This window comes from Solanum verrucosum, unplaced genomic scaffold (assembly GCF_900185275.1).
Source record: "Solanum verrucosum unplaced genomic scaffold, falcon-dt-bn FXZP01000177.1, whole genome shotgun sequence".
Lineage (NCBI taxonomy): Eukaryota > Viridiplantae > Streptophyta > Magnoliopsida > Solanales > Solanaceae > Solanum > Solanum verrucosum.
The window spans coordinates 1,392,603-1,412,050 of NW_026020401.1; the positions used below are offsets into that span (position 1 = coordinate 1,392,603).

Consider the following 19,448-nt stretch of genomic DNA (forward strand, 5'->3'; position numbering starts at 1 on the left):
TTATTAACATAAAAAAATAATTATAAAACTCACTCATTTTTCTTAGAAAATATTTTCATTCTAGTAAACACATAGGATTCATTATATTACAACAAATGTAGATCAGTTTAATTTTAACTAGTTGAGAAGATATTAGACATTTCACACTCATTAAGGACTAGAAAGACATGATTGTATTAAATTATTATTTATATTTTAAATAAATGTATTGAAAGGAAGGAAGAACATTTAAGACCGGAGTGTATATGTGCAGTAGGGGTGTACAAAATTGAATCAAACCGCAAATGAAAAAAATCACTGACTAGTAGTTTGGTTTGACTTGATTTGGTATTGGAGAAAAAAACCCGACTATATTTGGGTTGGTTTGGTTTTAACTAAAAAAAAACAACCCGAGACCAAACCAACCCGACATTATTTATGTAATTTTAAAATTTTATTTTATACATAAAAATATTTACTTTGATATAATTGTAAAATATTTCTTATACTATTTCATAGTTTTTATCTTTTAATATATTATTTCAAGTTTAAAACTTAGAATTCAGAATGTTCCAATAAAGATTATAGTTCATAGATGTTGATAATTATAATAAAACTTAAATTAAACTCAAATTAATACTAATGCAAAAAGAAAATCAATTCAAAACACTAAGAATGACAATAATATTGAATATTTGTTCTTTAGTTTTACATTGGTTTAGACAATTAAAATACATAATATAATTTTAATTTTCCTTAAATATTTAGTAATGTAACTAATACTCAGTAAACTTATTTTAGCATGATATAGTACTTTTAAATTATGATCATTTTCATTATGACTATGCAATATTTATTTTATATGATGATTTCATTATTATTTTTTATTGAATATTTTTGTGTCATCAGTACTCATCTCATATTTTGTGTTATTTTTTTTTAAGAAACACCTTAGATAATTGTATTTTGGTTGGACTAAAGAAATATTTGGAGCACAAATTAATTATATGTTTGTATGCAAACTTTACCGAAAAAATCCAAAAATCTGAAAAAAAATCCGAATTTTATTAGTGTGGTTTGGTTTATAAATTTAATTTTTTTACACAAATGGTTTGGTTTGATATTTGAAAAACCCGAACCAATCCGGTCATGTACACCCCTAATGCGCAGTGTGGAAATACCATTTTCAAATCTTAAACAAATAAACAAAAAGAAGGGGAAAAAAAGAGATTGAAAGAGTCAAAGTAACCGATAAGAGTCTGCGCAGGAGTGGTAAGTACTTCTTTACCCTTAACCAAGTGGTCTCTAGTTTGAGTTCCCTTAGGCACATAGTCGTCTTTGTTAGGGAGCGCTTTACCCTCGGCCTTCACTTCATATTGCGAATCAAATTTAATTGGGCTTCAATGTGGGTACCGAAGAGAAACCAACGAAAAGAAAAAGATTCAAAATATGTTAAATTGTATGTTCATTTCCTCCAAAAGTTTGAATTATTACATAAATAGCATACATTTTTATTCATTTAGTTATATCTTTAACACGTCTTTCCTGTATATTTTTTTATATACCAATTAAATTACTGAATATTATGATAATTTCAGCTCAAACTAATAAAAAATAATATATTTTTATTTACATAATTATATTTTTAAATGTCCTTAATAATTAACTTCCAAAATACATATGAACCAAGACATATTTGTTTAAATCGTTAGACCAACAGAGATTATAGACTATTTAACCATATAGTATTATTTAAAGTGCTTGATTACATCAGGATTTAATTGAAAATTGATAATATCAATAAAATGTAATCCAACCCAAATAAAACAAAAGGTTGATGCTTGACCTACAAAAAGATGAAGTCGATGATCAAAATTTTGTATCATCAGGTTAGAATATGACTAGATTTTATCTTATGAACTTTTTTTTTATACTAGTTCTAGGAACGTCTATTATACGTTTGTTTTTATTATTGAAAAAATTGTATAGTAGGTAAAAAAGTTATGGTGTTTTTTTATAAAGAAACAACTCAAACACAATAAGTTAACTAAAATACATCCTCAAAAAGCGATTCAAAAAAGATGAAGACAATCAACCAATATCAAGGAGAATTTTCATACATTTTACATATTTCTCAGCTAAAAGAAGATGAGTATGCATGAAATAATAAAGAATGTAAATAAATGAATTTGTAAGGATTCTTAAAATTACAAATTAGTAATGAAAATTTTACAAAAAATGGATACTAACCTAACATAGAAAGCAAGATGATCACAAATTTGGATGAAAGAAGGGAATATAAATAATGTTGTTGGTGGTGATTGGTGAGTGTCTTTGATAGACTCTTCACCACCTCACTTATTACAAATTAAAAGGATTGCATTATGATCTTATGCATGAATTTAAATATGATTATTATTTTATATTTAATTAATTAATTAGATATTAATATTTAATTTAGTTTAGAGGTAAATTAGGGGCAAAATGATAATCCAACTTTCTCATGTTTGGTTGGGTTAAATGTTTTTCAAATCAATTCATTGTCCTCAAATTTAAGGAAAATGACTTCCCTTCAAAACTTAAGGAAAGCATTTTCCAAAACTCTCTTCCAACTTCAAATTACAATTTTTTTTGTTGAAAAAAATCAATTCCCTCAACCCCCCCCCCCCCCCCCCCCCCCGTCCCCACCAAATAAATAAATAAATAGATAAATAAATTTAAAGTTTGTTTTTTTTACCCCACCCTTACCTATACCCCCAGCCCCCTCCCAAAAAAATATTAAAAGTTGTTTTTAAAAGATATTTCTAATTTTAATTTTTTAGTTTTTACCCCCACCCCTACCCTGCCCCCCTATCAGCCCCCACCCCCTTAAAAAAAAAGTTTGTTTTTAAAAAATATTTTCAACTTCAAATTTTTTTTTCACCCCTATCCTCAACCCACCCTCGTCAACCCACCCCCAAATTTTTTTTAACTTTGTTTAAAAAATATTTTCAACTTCAAAATTTTATTTTTTCATCCCGATCCTCGAAAATCCACCCCCCAAAAATAAATTGACTTTGTTTTTAAAAAATATTTTCAACTTCAAAATTTTATTTTTTCATCCCGATCCTCGACCACCCACCCCCCCAAAAAAAATTGACTTTGTTTTTAAAAAATATTTTCAACTTCAAAATTTTATTTTTCACCCCTACCCTCGACCCCCTCACCCCCCCAAAAAAAATTTAAGTTTGTTTTTAAAAAATATTTTCAAGTTCAAAATTTCATTTTTTTCACCCCTACCCTCGACCCTCCACCCCCTCCAAAACCCCGCCCCCCACCCACCCACCCCCCAATTTTTTTTTTTAAGTTTGTTCTTAAAAAATATTTTCAACTTCAAAATTTCATTTTTTTCATCCCTACCCTCGACCCCCTCCACCTAACCCCCTCCACTCCCCCAGTCCCCCTACCAGCATCCCCACCCTCAAAAAAAATTTTAAGTTTGTTTTTAAAAAATATTTTCAATTTCAAAAATTATTTTCTACTCTAGTAAAAATAAAAGATATTTCTCAAAAACATTTTTCATTCATAAATTAAACACTAAAAAAATTTTAAATTTTTTTTTTCTACTCACTAACCAAAAATAAGAAAATAAGTCAAAAATCTACTTGTTTTCCAGGAAAACATTTTCCTTCATACCAAACACACCCTAAGTGTAGGTTTGCTTCACATAGGTGGTCTTGAAGTCTTTTTTATTCATCCAATTAGCCTTTTACAGACTCGGTTCTTTCAAATCTTTTCAATATATATATATATTATTTTTTTATTTTTTTATTTATTTTTCTTCTTTCGAAGAAGTAGCATCTTTTAGTTTTTCATTTGCTTGGCTTTTACCTTCGTCCTTAGACTTGGGTTTCAACATATCTGTGCTTACCGTCGAAATGTTTTTGGCACCAGGTGCTAGTGGGATGTCTCCTGCCACTTTGTTGGGAGTGATATAATTTAGGAATTTGTTGTAAAATTTTCATCATCAAATTAATATTTGGCTTTCGACCATTAACTACCCCTCTGTGTGAGGTTTGGACAATAACAAAATAGTCATCCTCCCCTTTGATAATTCTACTCAATCTATAGATGACTCAATCAAAGACAAATGTTATCAAAAGGTCTGCGATTTCAAATTAGTTGATGAATAAATTTCAAATACTAAATTATATATATATATATATAATATCTTATCAACACAATACAATTTAAAGAATTTTATTAAGATCTTCATCATCAAATTAATCTTTAGCCTTAGAACATTAACTACCCCTCTGTGTGAGGTTGGACAATAACATAATAGTCATCCTCCCCTTTGATAATTCTACTCAATCTATAAATGACTCAATCAAAGACAAATGTTATCAAAGGGTTTGTGATTTCAAATAAGTTGATGAATGAATTTCAAATACTGAACAATTAATTATATATATAATACCTTATCAACAATCTAAGTCATTACACATGATACAATCTAGAAACTTTTACTAAAATTTTCTTCATCAAATTAATATTTAGCCTACGAAAATTAACTAGGACAATAATAAAATAGTCATCCTCCCTTTGATAATTCTACTCAATCTATAGATGACTCAATCAAGGACACATGTTATTAAAAGGTCTGCGATGAATAATTAATTTTATATATATATATATATATATATATATATATATATAATTTCTTACCAACAATATATATGTCATCACACATGATACGATTTAGAAATCTTTACTAAAATCTTCGTCATCAAATTAATATTTAACCTTAGAACATTAACTACCCCTCTGTGTGAGTCGGATAATAACAAAATAGTCATCCTTCCCTTTGATAATTGCCCCTCTCTCTCTATCTATCTATCTATCTATCTATCTCTTTTTGTTTGTCTGTCTATCTCTCTCTTATTTCCATTTTAATTTTATTTTGTCTAGTTTCGAAATATTATTATTTTAATCAATATTTGATATTTAGTATTGAATTCCGATTAATTTAAATTTATATTGTGTGAGCAATAGCGGAGCCACATTAAAGCAATATATATCCCTTGCTCAAATATTTTACCTATTATATTATACAATATGTTTGACTAAAAATATTAAGTGATTTTTTCTATATTAAATCAAATGAATGCTATAGATATTACCGTATTAGTAGAAAAAAAGAGATTAATAAGTTCTGATTACATAATGGTTTAAAAAATATTAGGGTAAGCTGGCCTATCCTCAACCGTTTTGATTATTTCGAGTTAACATATTAATTTTAACTTTTAGACGAGAAAGTCTTTTTATTTCTCATAAACACAAAACGTAGAGAAGGATGTATATACTCAAGTCTCAACCCGAGATAAAGGACAAAGTCAAGTAGAAGTAAAGAGGTTCATCCAAATCCCATGGACATTTATGTATATAGAATAAATGTAAACTCTGCTTAGCTTTATCTTTTTTATATTTTGAACCCCTTATAAAAAAATTGATTCCACCATTTCTCACATTTCTCAATTGATTGACTATATGAATTTTCACCTAACTGCGTATCCTATTTTCCTTTCGCCTATCCCAATTTTTAAAAAGGAAAAAAGAACAAGTGTCGGCTAGCAGCATCCACCAGTCAACGGCACAAAAAGACTTCAATTACTTTAATGTCTCCAATATATAATCCAAATACCAATAAGTCATCTTTTTTTGCCAAATATATCAACTCTTTGACGACTTCTATTTTGCTGTATCTCTTAACTATATCACAATTTTGGTTTGTGTATTTAATGTTGAACAAATCATGACAAAGACTACTATGCAATTGCTATCTATTTCTCACCTAAACTCATGTGTTATCTAACTTCTTTAATTGCAAAAGTGATCTGGAATAAGTCTGGCATTATGTTAACATATTTGTGGGCTAAACAATCATTAGAGGTTATTGTTATTATTCCATTTGTTCAGTTTTACTTGTCTACTTTCGATTTTACGATACTTCTTAAAAAGTACTCCATTCGTCTTATTTTGTATGAGTTAGTTTAACTTGACACGAAGTTTAAAAAAGAAAGACTTTCAAAACTTATGATCTAAAATAAGTGAAAGATGTTTCTGCGACTGTAAATTATTTCATTAAGGGTAAAATGAATATTTTAAAGTTAAAAATTGTTACTTAATATAGAAATGTGTTATTTTTTTTAGATAGACGAAAAATAAAAGTGAGTCATATAAACGGGAACAGAGAGAATAATTATTACTTGAGTATTTTATCTTAATATTCATATTAGTTGATGCATATCTTAGATTTTGAGAATTAATGATTAGGAAATAAGTAAATGATGTTGAGCAATAGAACATGAAAAAATAATATTATTATTATTTTGATAGGTTAAAAAAAACAAGTGAAAGAGAAAATCTATGTATAAAATAGCGGAAAAGTAAAAACAAACAAAGACATACTAGCTAATTCTTCTCATCTATCTTAGTTTCAGTGGACAAAATTATTTAACACATGATATTGATGAAAAGTGATAAGTATCTCATAAAATCAATCGAGGTACACAAAAACTAATCCGAACACCACAATTTAAAAAAAAAAAAAGTAAATGGAGGGAGTTATAACAATAATAGTAACAAACTGAAATGATTTTTTTCTACAAAAATACTGTTTTGGTAATTACCAAATACTGAAAATGACTTTAAAATATTTGATTGATTCCAAAGCACATGCATAATATTATTATAATATAGTTTCAAATTTCATCCATCATCATAATTCAAAATTAATCCCACTCCCTCAGCCAAATCCAAAAATTTTAAGCAGCTACAACTACAATAGAGACTACTTACTAGCTTCAACAACTCCAACCTTAATAACTTTTCTTCTTCTTTTAAAATAAGATATAAATATATAAAATCCCATTTGACTTTACTTTTGGGATTTTTTGCAGCTAGGAAGAGAAAAAAACAAGAAGGTAAATTTCTTTCTCCCTTTTTTTTTCCGAGGTTTATCTGAATTCAGTACTTCGATGTTATTAAATTACCATCTGGGATGAATTAAGAAGTAATTTTTTAAAAATATATATATGTCACACAATTATATGGTACTCTTCTATATATGTTCAATACATGCATCTGGGTTTATATGTTTTGAGGCTTCATAGATAAGAAATTGAAAGTTACTAATTAAATAATTTTTTTATGTAGGGGATTGATTGAAGATGGAAGGAGTAAGATATTGTGGATATGTTTTTATAATAACAGCAATTTATTGTTGTTTTATGATGCAGTTTACAGTTGCTCAAATTACTGATCCTGCTGAAGGTATACCTAGTCAATTTTTGACTAATTTATATATGTTTGGGGGTGTATAAACTGTTTTAATTTTGTAAAATAAGTATCTAAGTAGCTAGAGAGGTACATTTTTTTACAACTAAAAAGTTGGAAAAATTCTATATGTGGCATTAATTCATCCAAGGAAAAATTTGAGGAAATGAAAATGGAGAGGATCTGAATCCCAATTTTCGATATGTTGTCACAATTTCATTGTGAAATTTGGAAAAAGGTAGTTTTTGTTTTCAAAGTGAAAAAAAATGATATTTGAAAATTGTGGTGGAGTTGTGTTTGGCCATGAATACAAATTGGAATGTTTTTGACTTTTTGTGAGTAAATTTGGAGTGAACAACTTTTTGTTGTTTTTCAAGTTCTTGAAAATTTTGAAATTTTATGGCCAAACGTGTTTTCGGGAGTACAACTCTGGAAAAGGCGAAAATATTTATGACCAAAGTTGTCAGACACCGCCAATTTTAGCTCTCCGGAGTTTGGAGTGAGTTTTGAAACTTATAGTCTTGAATATTTCATAACATTCGTGTGTCTATAAATTTTTTGAAAGTTGTGGTCTTAAACATGCATAATAATTATGCGGCTTATAAACGTGTGTCATTCTAGTTAAATTGTTTTCAAATTTAGAAATATGTCGTTCTTTTTGCAGTGTCAGCTTTGGTATCTATAAAGAATGGTTTGGTTGATAATATGAAGTACCTGGAAGATTGGGAGAAGGGTGATCCATGTACATCAAACTGGACAGGAATTCATTGTTTTAACAAAGTTGGAGCCAATGGCTACTTGCATATCAAGGAACTGTATGTTATTATATTCTTCTCTCTTATTAGTTGTTATGTTTTCTTCTTCTTTATACCTGGAATTGCTGCACTTGAGTAGAGAGTCTTTCGAAAACAGTCTCTCTACCTCCACAAGGTAGTGGTAAGACCTGCACACACTCTACCCTCTCCAAGCCCCGGGATTTCACTAAGTATATTCTTGTTGTTGTAATTAGGTAGATTCAAAGCCAATTTACTCTAGCGAAACTTGGGTTGGTGTTTGAAAAACCCTAACCAACCTTGCCTATGTACACCTCTACTTTGGGCCATAAAAATACCCTTGATGTTAGAAAATCTTTGTATCTTTAATCGAGTTCAAGTGCGGTGGATTTCACGTGTAAGAATATATCAGGAAAAAGGTCTAAATTTACCCCTTTGCTTTTGGTTGTGGTTAAGAAATTACCTTTCATTATGCTTCAAGTTGGAGTTCCTCTAGCATTAACAGCAAAAAAAAGAGACTTGGTTCTTTCGATATCTGCATAATACTCCTGCAATCCAGTTAGCAGCATAACTAGTATCTCCAAGGAGGGACCTGGTTCTTTCGTAGTTGTTTGTTGATCATCAAAACCAATTTAAGCTCATCTCAACAGTTTGCTAACGACAAGGGCATGAATAACTAAGTTAACTCATAAATTAGAGCACTTAGTTGTAAACTCTAGCAAAAGATGTGTCTTTACTACTATGACTATCTTGTATTCTTGTGTGAGGGCGATGCGTAACGCATTAAGCATATTATATTTCCCCTTTGTGCAGCCGTATGATGGCTATGAATCTTTCTGGAAGTTTAACACCTGAGCTTGGACAACTATCTCATCTTCAGTTTCTGTGAGTTGTTACACATATTACTACATTGTACAAATATTTTGATTTTAAGATATAGTAGAGTTTTACTGATTTTTCTATCTGTTTTACTTATTTTTATCTTTATAATTCTCTTTCTGAAAGGAATTTCATGTGGAATGATTTGACTGGGAGTATACCGGAAGAAATTGGAAACATCAAGTCTTTGAAACTTTTGTAAGTTGAACGAAATTTGATCTGTTTTTTTTGGTCCCATCTTCTTGATTTTGCAGTCACCCTACATGGTTCCCCGAGTGCTTTGAACCCTGAACTATCTTATCTAGGAGATCTAGATAATCATTTGGCTATGATGGTGATATACTTTATGTTGGATAGAACAGGTGGATTTATGATTTTAAGTTTGATGGTTTCAATCTTTACATTCTTATCACGGAGTCCATTACATTTTCAAAACTAGGGGTTCAAAGTTCAATATTTTTAAATTTATAGTGATTTGTCATATATGTATCTGTGCTTCCCGTCGAAAATGTTGAGTTTAGTTGAACCTATTAATTAGATCCTTCATCCGCCACTGGATAGAATTGAGGAACATTTTTTTTCTTGAATTTCTTATGAAAATTGTGCTTAATGTAAGATTGTTTCAAGAAGAAGTAAAACCTAATGCTTGGAAAGATCATGACTACGTCGATTGGTTTAATCCCTTCGGAATTATGTTCATGCAGGCTCTTGACTGGAAACAAACTTTCAGGATCTTTATCTGATCAGCTTGGGTATCTTCCGAACCTGAGAATATTCCAGATAGATGAGAACCAGATTTCCGGAAGAATTCCTAAATCCTTCTCCAATTTAAACAGTGTCCAACATATGTAAGTGCAACTCATTTGATTGTTTTAAACAGTGGAACAAGTCTAAGGTTCTACCTTTGTAATCTTATGTGATATATCATGTGTCTACAGCCACTTCAACAACAACACACTGATTGGCCAAATCCCTCCCGAGCTTTCCAATTTGTCCACTCTGCTTCACATGTAAGTTTCTTAGTTTCTCTTCTTCAATAGACATGCATACTCTCAGTAGAAGTTAGAGCGAAGCAAGTTTTTGTAACTTCTAAAATGACCTTTATCTCTGCTTATGTCTGTAAACTAACGGAGTAATGTTTTTGTGATGATACTTTCTTTTTGTCAACAGGCTTATGGACAGCAATAATCTTTCCGGATACCTTCCTCCTGAGTTTTCAATATTACCGCGTCTTCGAATAATGTATGTCCCTACTCACACACACATGTATGATATGCATATATTGAACCTCATATGCAACTTTCATTAGCTGTATTTTGCTCAAGAGGTATAACTAACTGTTACAAAAAAACAATTGTTATTCAGAGGCAACTTTAAACTGAACTTTCTGAAGTAACTAGTTATAAATTTGAAGGAATGCTGATTCCTTACTACCTATGAGTGAGACTGTCTATGTTTGTCTTAGTTGAAGTGGCGTTATTGGCCAAATGATCGAACAACTGAAGCTGAGAACATTTCGTTACAGATCTATCCTCAGAACCCTCTAATTATCATCGTCAGATCTTTCTGTTGATTATAAAATTCATCGATAATCTTTGCTTGTAATATCCAATGATAAAAAAATGATTTTATATAAGACAAATATAGTAATCCTTGTCATACAATAACTGCTATGCCATTTGCAGTTCCACTGAGAAGTGCATGGGTTGAAATTTATGATGAAGTTCTGAATTTTCTTATGCAGACAACTTGATAACAATAATTTCAGCCGTTCTGAGATTCCAGCTTCGTATGGGAACATGTCATCATTAGTGAAACTGTAAGTGCTCCTTGAAAATGTTCCTCTCTTTTGTTCTTCTCCTATTCTCTATGACTCAGCATTATAAGTTATACATTTGAAGGACAATAATAGTAAATAATATGTACAAACATAAGCATATATTCATTGTGCACAATGTATATGAAAGAGGGAATGTTCAGGACATCTTATTATGACGGTTCGGGTAGATAGAATAAGATGTAATAGTTGAATACTACTGTCACCTAATCAAATGGAGATTCAATGTTTCTGATAATATTGCAGAAGTCTCAGAAATTGCACGTTGCGAGGATCCATTCCTGACCTTAGCAGAGTACCGAGTCTACACTATCTGTAAGTTCAAGTTTTGAAATTGTTTCTTCTGTTCCCGTTGATTTGTGACCTTTATACTTCATGCAACATGATTATAAGATCTTCTAAAATGTTAACACTTCTTGCTTACTGTTTGTGCAGTGATCTCAGCTGGAATCAACTGTCTGGATCTCTACCAAATAAGCTTTCCAACAATATGACTGCTATGTATGCTTTCTATTTCATGCTACAGATTTCTTCATATATCTAGCATCTTAGTTCAGCCATATTTTGTGTTAGTTCATTATCTCATGTTGTGAAGAGTTCTACATCTGCCCTTTAAGAAACATTACTAAAGAGCTAGCCTTTGGGGTTGAGTTAGGCCCTACATCCATAACACAAACATAATTTTTATCATGATTGCACATTTCTCTGTGTTTTTCCTGTCATTTTCCCTAATCTAATGTGTTGTCGTACATTCTCATGCAGTATTCTGTCACACAATCGTCTTGATGGATCTATTCCGAAGAGTTTTTCATCTCTTCCTTTGTTGCAGAAACTGTGAGGATCTTCACTGTGTCTTGTAATACATTCTCTATAGTACTGCTTCTTTAATATTTCAAAGCTCAATTTCGTGTATAACAAATTGATTTGACGGACTTGTCACAGGACAATGGATAACAACCTTTTGAATGGTTCCTTTTCTACCGACATTTGGCAAAACAAGTTTACTTCAACGTCGTCACTGTTGATGTAAGACCTGAAGCTAAATTGTAACATCAAATATCTGATATGAAATGTACTATCACTTACACAGAAGTCTGGGAGTCTTTTTAACCCTTCTATCTTCTTTGCAAAACTAGTGATCTTCAGAATAATTCACTTTCGGACATTTCCGGTACTCTTGAACCTCCTCTGAATGTCACTCTAAGGTAAGGTTTTTCTTTCCATATTCAACGACAAAACCTAAGAGAAGCCATTGAATTACTAATTTTATGATCTGACTATCACTTCATGTCCACATTTTCAATAAAAAAAGACATTATGTGCCTCAGTAAGTGATTTGTACTAACTTTTGGCGATTCTTCTGCTCCTAACATTATCAGACAATTTTCAGGTTGCAGGGCAATCCTGTCTGCAGAAACGAGAATGTAAGAAACATCGTCAAGTTCTGCGGCTCTGAAGCCGGAGCAGAACATAAGACGAATAACTCAGTGATTGTAACTGGTGCTTGTCCTATTGCTGCATGCCCAAAGGATAACTATTATGAATATGTTCCAAACTCACCTGTTCCTTGCACTTGTGCCTCACCTCTCATAGTTGGCTGGCGGCTGAAAAGTCCAAGTTTTTCTTACTTTGATCCATATGTGCGTCAATTTGAGCAGTATATGACTAGAGATCTTCATTTGGACCTTTACCAAATGTTGATTGAGTCAAATTCTTGGGAAGAAGGACCTCGTCTACGAATGCAATTGAAGCTTTTCCCAGTAGTTGGGGTCAGTACATTTAATAAAAGTGAGGTCATTCGTATCAGCGACATTCTGCAATATTGGGAAATATCTGTAGTTGACCTTTTTGGACCTTATGAGCTCCTTAGTTTCACTCTGGAGGGACCTTATTCCTACTGTAAGATCTCAGCGCTTCATTGCGCTTCATGGTTGATCTTTGTTATCATGATTAGTATCTTCCTTCCTCAGAATTTTGGTTTATCATATGATGCGTGTTTTTCTGCAGTGAATCCTGATATTCAAGCTAAACATAAAAACAAAGGTGCTATCATAGCTATCGTTGTATCAGGTGTTTTTGCTGCATTTGTTTCAGCAATTTTAACTGTGTTAATCAAAAAACGACATGCCAAATACCAAAAAATCCTATCAAGGAAACGGCTATGTAAGTTCTCTCATTTTGGTTATAAGCTACCTTTACTTCATAAGAATATGTTTCTTTCAATTCTTTCCGCAAAATTGACGAGCATAAAATGTTTAATTTCATAATGCCAGCCTCAAAGCTTTCTATAAAATTGGATGGCCTTAGAAGCTTCACTTTCAGAGAAATGGCCTTGGCCACTAACAACTTTGATCATTCAAATCAAGTTGGTGAAGGAGGATATGGGGCTGTCTTTAAGGGAATTTTAGCCGACAAAACAGTTGTTGCTATCAAACGAGCAAAAGAAGGATCAGTACAAGGGCAAAAAGAATTTTTGACTGAGATATCTTTGTTATCAAGGGTACATCACCGGAATCTAGTTTCATTGCTAGGATTCTGTGATGAAGAAGGAGAACAGGTATGATAAACCTCAAAACTTCAAAATTCCAAATCTTTTTGAATCTACTCATTAACATGGAATTCATCATGTTGATCGTTTCCTCGGCCATATGAGTAGTTCAGGCTCACATTGTATGCTATAGCTTCTTTTTTTGCTCCGTAGCAATCTTTTGTCATTCGTTCTGACATCTCTTTGGTATATCATCTATGTGAAGCAATTAGTGTGTTCCTGTTTATGTATTTGCAGATGCTGGTTTATGAATTCATGTGCAATGGAACTTTGCGAAACTGGCTTTCTGGTAAAGAAACTGTTCCCTGGTTTATTCTGATCCATCATCTTCCTCTGCTTTATTTTTGGTTAGGGAAGCTATAGAGCCAGCAGAGGAATTGGACATTTATCATTCTTCTAATAATTGTGTTGTGTAAGCTAGCTTGCTTGCGCTTTGACTAATCTATTAAATACGTGCTACCTCCCACTAGCACAAATATCAGATAACTCCGTCCTTCAAGGTTTAGGAAGATGGATCATCTCTGTTGGCGTTCCAAGTTTGTTACTCCAAATCTACCACCACTAGGCCACCTTTCTATGTTCCTTAAACAAATAGTAGCAGTATCATTGAACTGGTACAGTAGACGGGTAATATATGCTCTTAGACATTGTTTTTTAAGTCTATAGATGGAGATCAGATATCAAGAAGCAAACTTTGATCTAATAACTGTATGTCTATATGGATATCACCTAATTTAGATTATCTTGTTGTAGTTACTGCTCCGTTACTATCTGCTGTTTTTGTTACCATGTGTTGTTTCTTGTACTTCTGTTACTTCTTTTTCTGGACTGCCTTGGACTATTTTTCCCTTGAGCCAAGGATCTATCAGAAACAACTTCTCTACCTCTAAGGTAGGGGCAAGGTGTACACTCTACCCTCCCCAGACACCACTTTGTAGGACTACACTAGGTATGTTTTTGTAGTTGTACTTGTAACACTTGATATCATTTTTTGACAGCTAATTGTAAAGGACCCTTGTCGTTTGCTACAAGATTGGAGATTGTACTAGGTGCAGCAAAGGGCATTCTTTACCTCCATACAGAAGCTCATCCACCTATATTCCATAGGGACATCAAAGCCAGCAATATTCTTCTTGACTCAAAAATGACAGCTAAAGTTGCTGATTTTGGATTATCTAGGCTTGCACCTGTTCAGGATGATGAAGGTGTATTACCTAATCATGTTTCAACTATTGTGAAGGGAACACCTGTAAGTCCTTCACTACATCATTATGTTCTATTTGACCTCACTCGTATAATTTAAATTTGATGTATTGAGACGCTGCTTGTATATGCAGGGTTATCTTGATCCCGAATACTTCTTGACCCGTAAATTGACAGATAAAAGTGATGTTTATAGCCTTGGAGTTGTGTTTCTAGAAATCTTAACCGGAATGCGTCCCATCTCACATGGAAAAAACATTGTCCGCGAGGTATTTCTCTCATTGTCAACTTCCCAATATCCATGTCTTATACTGTGTGCATATGTTTGATAGATGATTTATCCGCACACACAAAATGAAATACTCTTGACTGATGCAAGGGTAGGGATAGAGGCAGATTCATGAATTAAACTTGTGATGCTCTTAGTTACATGTCGCACTTTTGAAATGATGCTTTTAGAATTAATTTTTTGTTGATATATTTTAGTGATTTTACATATGTATGTTATACTTTGTGTTTGAACCCAACATTTTTTATGGTGCGTCCTCCTCTGGGCAGAGAAGGGCTAAGGGGAAATGTGAACATAATTTTTACGCAATCTTTCCTTACATTTCTGCTATGAAGCTTCACACCTTGAATCTAGCTCCACCGTGTTTAATAGTCCCTTGTACCATCAATGGCAGGTAAATTTGGCTCATGGCTCTGAGAAGATGTTCTCAGTTATGGACAGTACAATGGGATCTTATCCTTCTGAATGTGTGGAAAAGTTTGTAGCTTTGGCCCTCAAGTGTTGCGAAGACAAACCAGAAGACAGACCTTCAATGTGGGATGTGGTCAGGGAGCTGGAAACTATTCAGTCTATTATCAATATGATGCCAGATATTGACGCTGATTCAGTAGATTCTAAAGCAAAATATAACGAACCAAAGACATCGTCTTCATTTTCTGATTGCACTAGCAAGGACGCGTTTTTATCGTCCTCCAATGTATCGGGAGCTTACAGTATCAGTGGTGTCAGTCTTACTATGCCTCGCTAACAGAATAGACAATAGTTGCTCATCTTTTGTACTAGAGAGAAAATAGCATGTAGAATAGAGAGTTATACCATATAGCTTCTGTTTTATATATGTATATTTCAAGGATTTGTTAACAGAAACCTCTTTATCATAGCCTTCTGAGTTCTGACAGTATGTGTATGCTATCAGAATCCAAAACTTTTCTACAAAATGGACTGAGATAGCTACTGCTATTTGTTTGCAAGGAGTTGCACCAACCAACTCCTCAAAACTGACAACAGCGGAAGGGGGTTCATCGCCAGAAAATCACACTGTATATATAAAAGGTCGATCTTTTTATCTATATAAATGATGAACCCTCTTGTAATCCAACATCATTACCAGAAATAGAAATATTATCTAAGCTGTGGCTACAATGAGAGTCGTACAACAAAACAGGCAAAACTCGCTAGTTTTGAAGTAATGTTATCTTTAGATCACATAACATGTCATCGTAAACAACACAAAGGAACAGAAAACAAATCCTCGAATCATTATGAGCAAACTCCTATTTTGTTCTATGGAACCAAAGTTAGACATGGTTGACACACTCCAAGCTCCTACAAGAAGTCAGAAAGACTATTTCTTGGACTAAAAAGACAGCAAAGTTCATTTTTATTTATAGATCATAGTAAGAGAACAGCGGGTAAATGGCTCTACCGGGAGGGAGGGAGGGAGCCGGTTTTGGATTGGTGTGTATTTGAAACAAATATTGATAATCACTTTGAAGCAGCATCAGCAGTATGCATACTGTCGTCATTCTGGTCCAGCAACCTCTCTTTCTCTCCAACTAGTGTGTCTTCAACACGAACAACCTTTCCTTCATCTGGTTTATCTGCTTTCTGTGATCCTGTGAACTTTGCTAACATGACGAATGTCATTCCCCCAAGAATGTTATTTGCGCATCTCAAAGCAATAACCGAGGTCTTAAATACCAAAGGAGGAAGACCTTTAGCTAGCACAAACTCAACACCGTTAAGTGTTTGATATCTTAAATTACTACTGAGACCCATATGTATTGCCCATGTTGCTGCATTCAAAAGTGTAGGAGGTGCCTTGTTTGGTGTTTCAAAATTCGGATCCATCTTCTTCCTCAACTTGATTAAACCATTAGATAATGCAGTCCCAACAAGCCCTGCTGCAAATCCAACTGCAGCAAACTGAGTTCCTTTGTACACAAATGTACCAAGCCTACTCAATAAACCATAAGAACCAGACTGAAACATGTGGCTCGGTGGACAACTGGCGAACATCAAAGGGAGAGTTTGGATCGACGCAGATGCCGTTGGTGCCAACAGATACATCAACACAAAATTCATAATCGAACCAACAACAAGCGTCGAAAACACAAAATCTAATTCATTAAGCCCAAAATTAGGCCTTGATGCCATATCTCCAAGAACATTAGCACTTACACCAACCAATTCCTCCATAAGAACCTTAAATGGAAACTGTGGATCTGCAGCCACCCTTGATCTCCATCCATTAACAAAAGCACCAATTGGTCCAATACTATCCCAAGAAGACTTTGAATCATCTGAATCTCCACCTTTACTCCAATCACCACTACCCCCACCCCCACCACCCCCACTACCCCTTCCCATACCAATACTTCCTCCATCACCTCCACCAACACCAACACAAGAAACTTGATACTTCAGGTGATCCAATTGTTTAAACACAATATCCCCAGTTTTCAAAGGGTTAAAACAGACCCTATTATCACAAAATCTGGCTGAAACACCAGAAAGATCACGACTTTGATTATGATTCTGATAGTAACCCGTAAGAGGAGAACAACGAAGCTGAGACATCGCCACCATTTTCTACCAACCAACCTAATAAAATGGGAAAATAGAAAGTAATGGCTATATTATTCATCACATCAACAAACAAAGATTCAGATTCACTAAAAGATCAAGAAAGACTCTTTCTTTGACACAAATAATATATATAAATATATACACACACAACAAAAAAGATGCAACAGAGTTAACAATAAATCAAGAAAAGGAAAAGGGGCTACCTTGATGTGTTCAGGGGCTGCACATCAAGTGATCTGAGCAGAGCAAAAAAAGATGGCAGCAGCGGCTAAAGTGACTAAAATGGGGATCTGCATGAAAGTGGGAATCTTTATAACCTAAATAAAAATACAGGCGGCAGGGCCGAAGTTAAAGAAAAACAATAGGGGAATATGACAAATGGACGGTCTCTAAAATAAGCATCTCTTTCAAACTTGCACGTAGCAGCAAAACAAAGAAGAAACAAACCAACCAGGGTTGTTGCGGTGGGATTGACTCAACCTTAATTCAATGTTTTGGGTTTGAGAAGCTACCTTATAGTGTGTGATTTAGATTTAGTCAGGACTTTGATTTAGACTTCGAACATTGGGTGGAAAACTATTAAAAAAAATAAAATAAGGAATAAACCTTGTACCCTTGTCAGATTAGCTGATACCAATTTGTCACGATTCAAAAGTCGAGGTCATGATGACACACATTCCGAGTATTCCAAAATGATGTGTAAGCTGAAAGAATCACACATACAAGACTCCCGAAGGAAAGTCAGGTCACATACGATAGAAAAACAACAAGGAATATTCTAAAACCTGGTAGCATAAATATAAAGAACATCTATTACATTTCTAGTATCTGAACTACATTTCAAGTTTTCAAAAAGTAAGCTAAAGACTATAAACGATAGATGGATACTAATGGCGATACGAAATGCAAGGCTCATACTGATTAGAATCTGTCAAAGGGATAACAGAAGTAGGGTGACGTTTGAATTTCGGGAGTTAAATAATTTAATTTTAATTGTAAATTTAGAAATTATGTTAAAATTTAAAAAATATATTTTAGATAAAAAAAAAAGATGTCACGTAAATTGAAACGAATAAACGTTTGATTTATGGTAGGTATTGGTATGACTCCACTGGGCCTAAAATGAGTAAAATTTTATGATGGGAAATGGCAAAAATGGTTGTTGGTTTGACCTTTTCAGTCATCAATCAGCACCTACTACAATATTGCTCAAGGTTGGTGGCTTTGAGCTAATTATGAGGTGGATTTAGAAAATAATTTAATGAGTTTAATATTTTTTTAAAAAATTATTATTGAATATTTTATATAGTGATAAAAATATTTATTTATTTTAGTTTATATTTTAAAATGTTTATTTTTTCTCTTTAGATTGTATATTGATTGTAGATTATTTAATTTTCTTTTAATTTAGTATTTATGAGAAAAATAACATATATTTTTTTAGTTATTTATAAATGGTGATGTACTTTTGTATTTGAATTAATGTAAAAAAATTTGTCATTCATGCTCTTTTTTATTTTCTCTACATCCAACTCTGATGATATAATTCATTTTAGACTTAATAAAGATATACTTTTCTTTTTTCTTTTACAATTCACTTTCTCAGAATTTGACATACATATATATAGTGAACTGATTTTGTAATTTTATTATACTTTTTAAAATTTTATGTCAAATATTTAAAAATATTTTTATTTTTATACGTAAAATATCTTAAAATGATACAACGAGATCAGATTAATGTATGGTCATTTTCTCCCGTTTAGATTCTTAAAAGTATAGAAATGTCATAAAAAGTCATTTTCTTAGAATTGCATATAATTAAATATCATCGTACAAAATGAAACGAAAAAAATAAATAAAATTACTTCAACCTCTTCTCAATTAAAAACAAACAAACAAAACTGAAAGCAACATGTATTTTATTTTGTTATTTCAACAAGCAATATGTATTTGGACTTTGGTGCTTGGGTAACATCTCGTATAGTCGGAGAATAAGTTATTCCAAAATTATTTATTTTGGAATTGTCATTG

At 32.6% G+C, this 19,448-nt stretch overlaps 2 protein-coding genes across 2 annotated transcripts; one reads left to right on the forward strand and one right to left on the reverse strand.

Moving 5' to 3' along the window:
• The first annotated feature begins 7,116 nt into the window (after window positions 1–7,116).
• On the forward strand, window positions 7,117–15,582 carry LOC125840022 (probable LRR receptor-like serine/threonine-protein kinase At1g06840). Its single transcript, XM_049519002.1, has 20 exons — window positions 7,117–7,293; window positions 7,961–8,111; window positions 8,883–8,954; window positions 9,075–9,146; window positions 9,653–9,796; window positions 9,887–9,958; window positions 10,119–10,190; window positions 10,693–10,767; window positions 11,032–11,100; window positions 11,221–11,286; window positions 11,548–11,619; window positions 11,728–11,811; window positions 11,922–11,990; window positions 12,176–12,684; window positions 12,793–12,948; window positions 13,059–13,342; window positions 13,571–13,622; window positions 14,332–14,582; window positions 14,671–14,805; window positions 15,220–15,582. Exons 1-20 carry the CDS (start codon window positions 7,191–7,193, stop codon window positions 15,571–15,573), a joined length of 2,862 nt encoding a protein of 953 aa, XP_049374959.1. The 5' UTR covers window positions 7,117–7,190; the 3' UTR covers window positions 15,574–15,582.
• A 540-nt stretch (window positions 15,583–16,122) lies between these two features.
• On the reverse strand, window positions 16,123–17,467 carry LOC125840039 (protein RETICULATA-RELATED 3, chloroplastic-like). Its single transcript, XM_049519024.1, has one exon. The coding sequence runs from the start codon at window positions 17,412–17,414 to the stop codon at window positions 16,311–16,313; it is 1,104 nt and encodes a 367-aa protein (XP_049374981.1). The 5' UTR covers window positions 17,415–17,467; the 3' UTR covers window positions 16,123–16,310.
• Between the last annotated feature and the right edge of the window lie 1,981 nt (window positions 17,468–19,448).

Excerpts from the sequence above, each read along its gene's own strand:
- LOC125840022 (XM_049519002.1), top strand. The coding sequence starts at position 7,191 with ATGGAAGGAGTAAGATATTGTGGATATGTTTTTATAATAACAGCAATT. Across the intron at positions 10,191-10,692 it reads TTACCGCGTCTTCGAATAAT|ACAACTTGATAACAATAATT; the intron begins GTATGTCCCTAC and ends TTTCTTATGCAG. Across the intron at positions 12,949-13,058 it reads CCTATCAAGGAAACGGCTAT|CCTCAAAGCTTTCTATAAAA; the intron begins GTAAGTTCTCTC and ends TCATAATGCCAG.
- LOC125840039 (XM_049519024.1), bottom strand. The coding sequence starts at position 17,414 with ATGGTGGCGATGTCTCAGCTTCGTTGTTCTCCTCTTACGGGTTACTAT.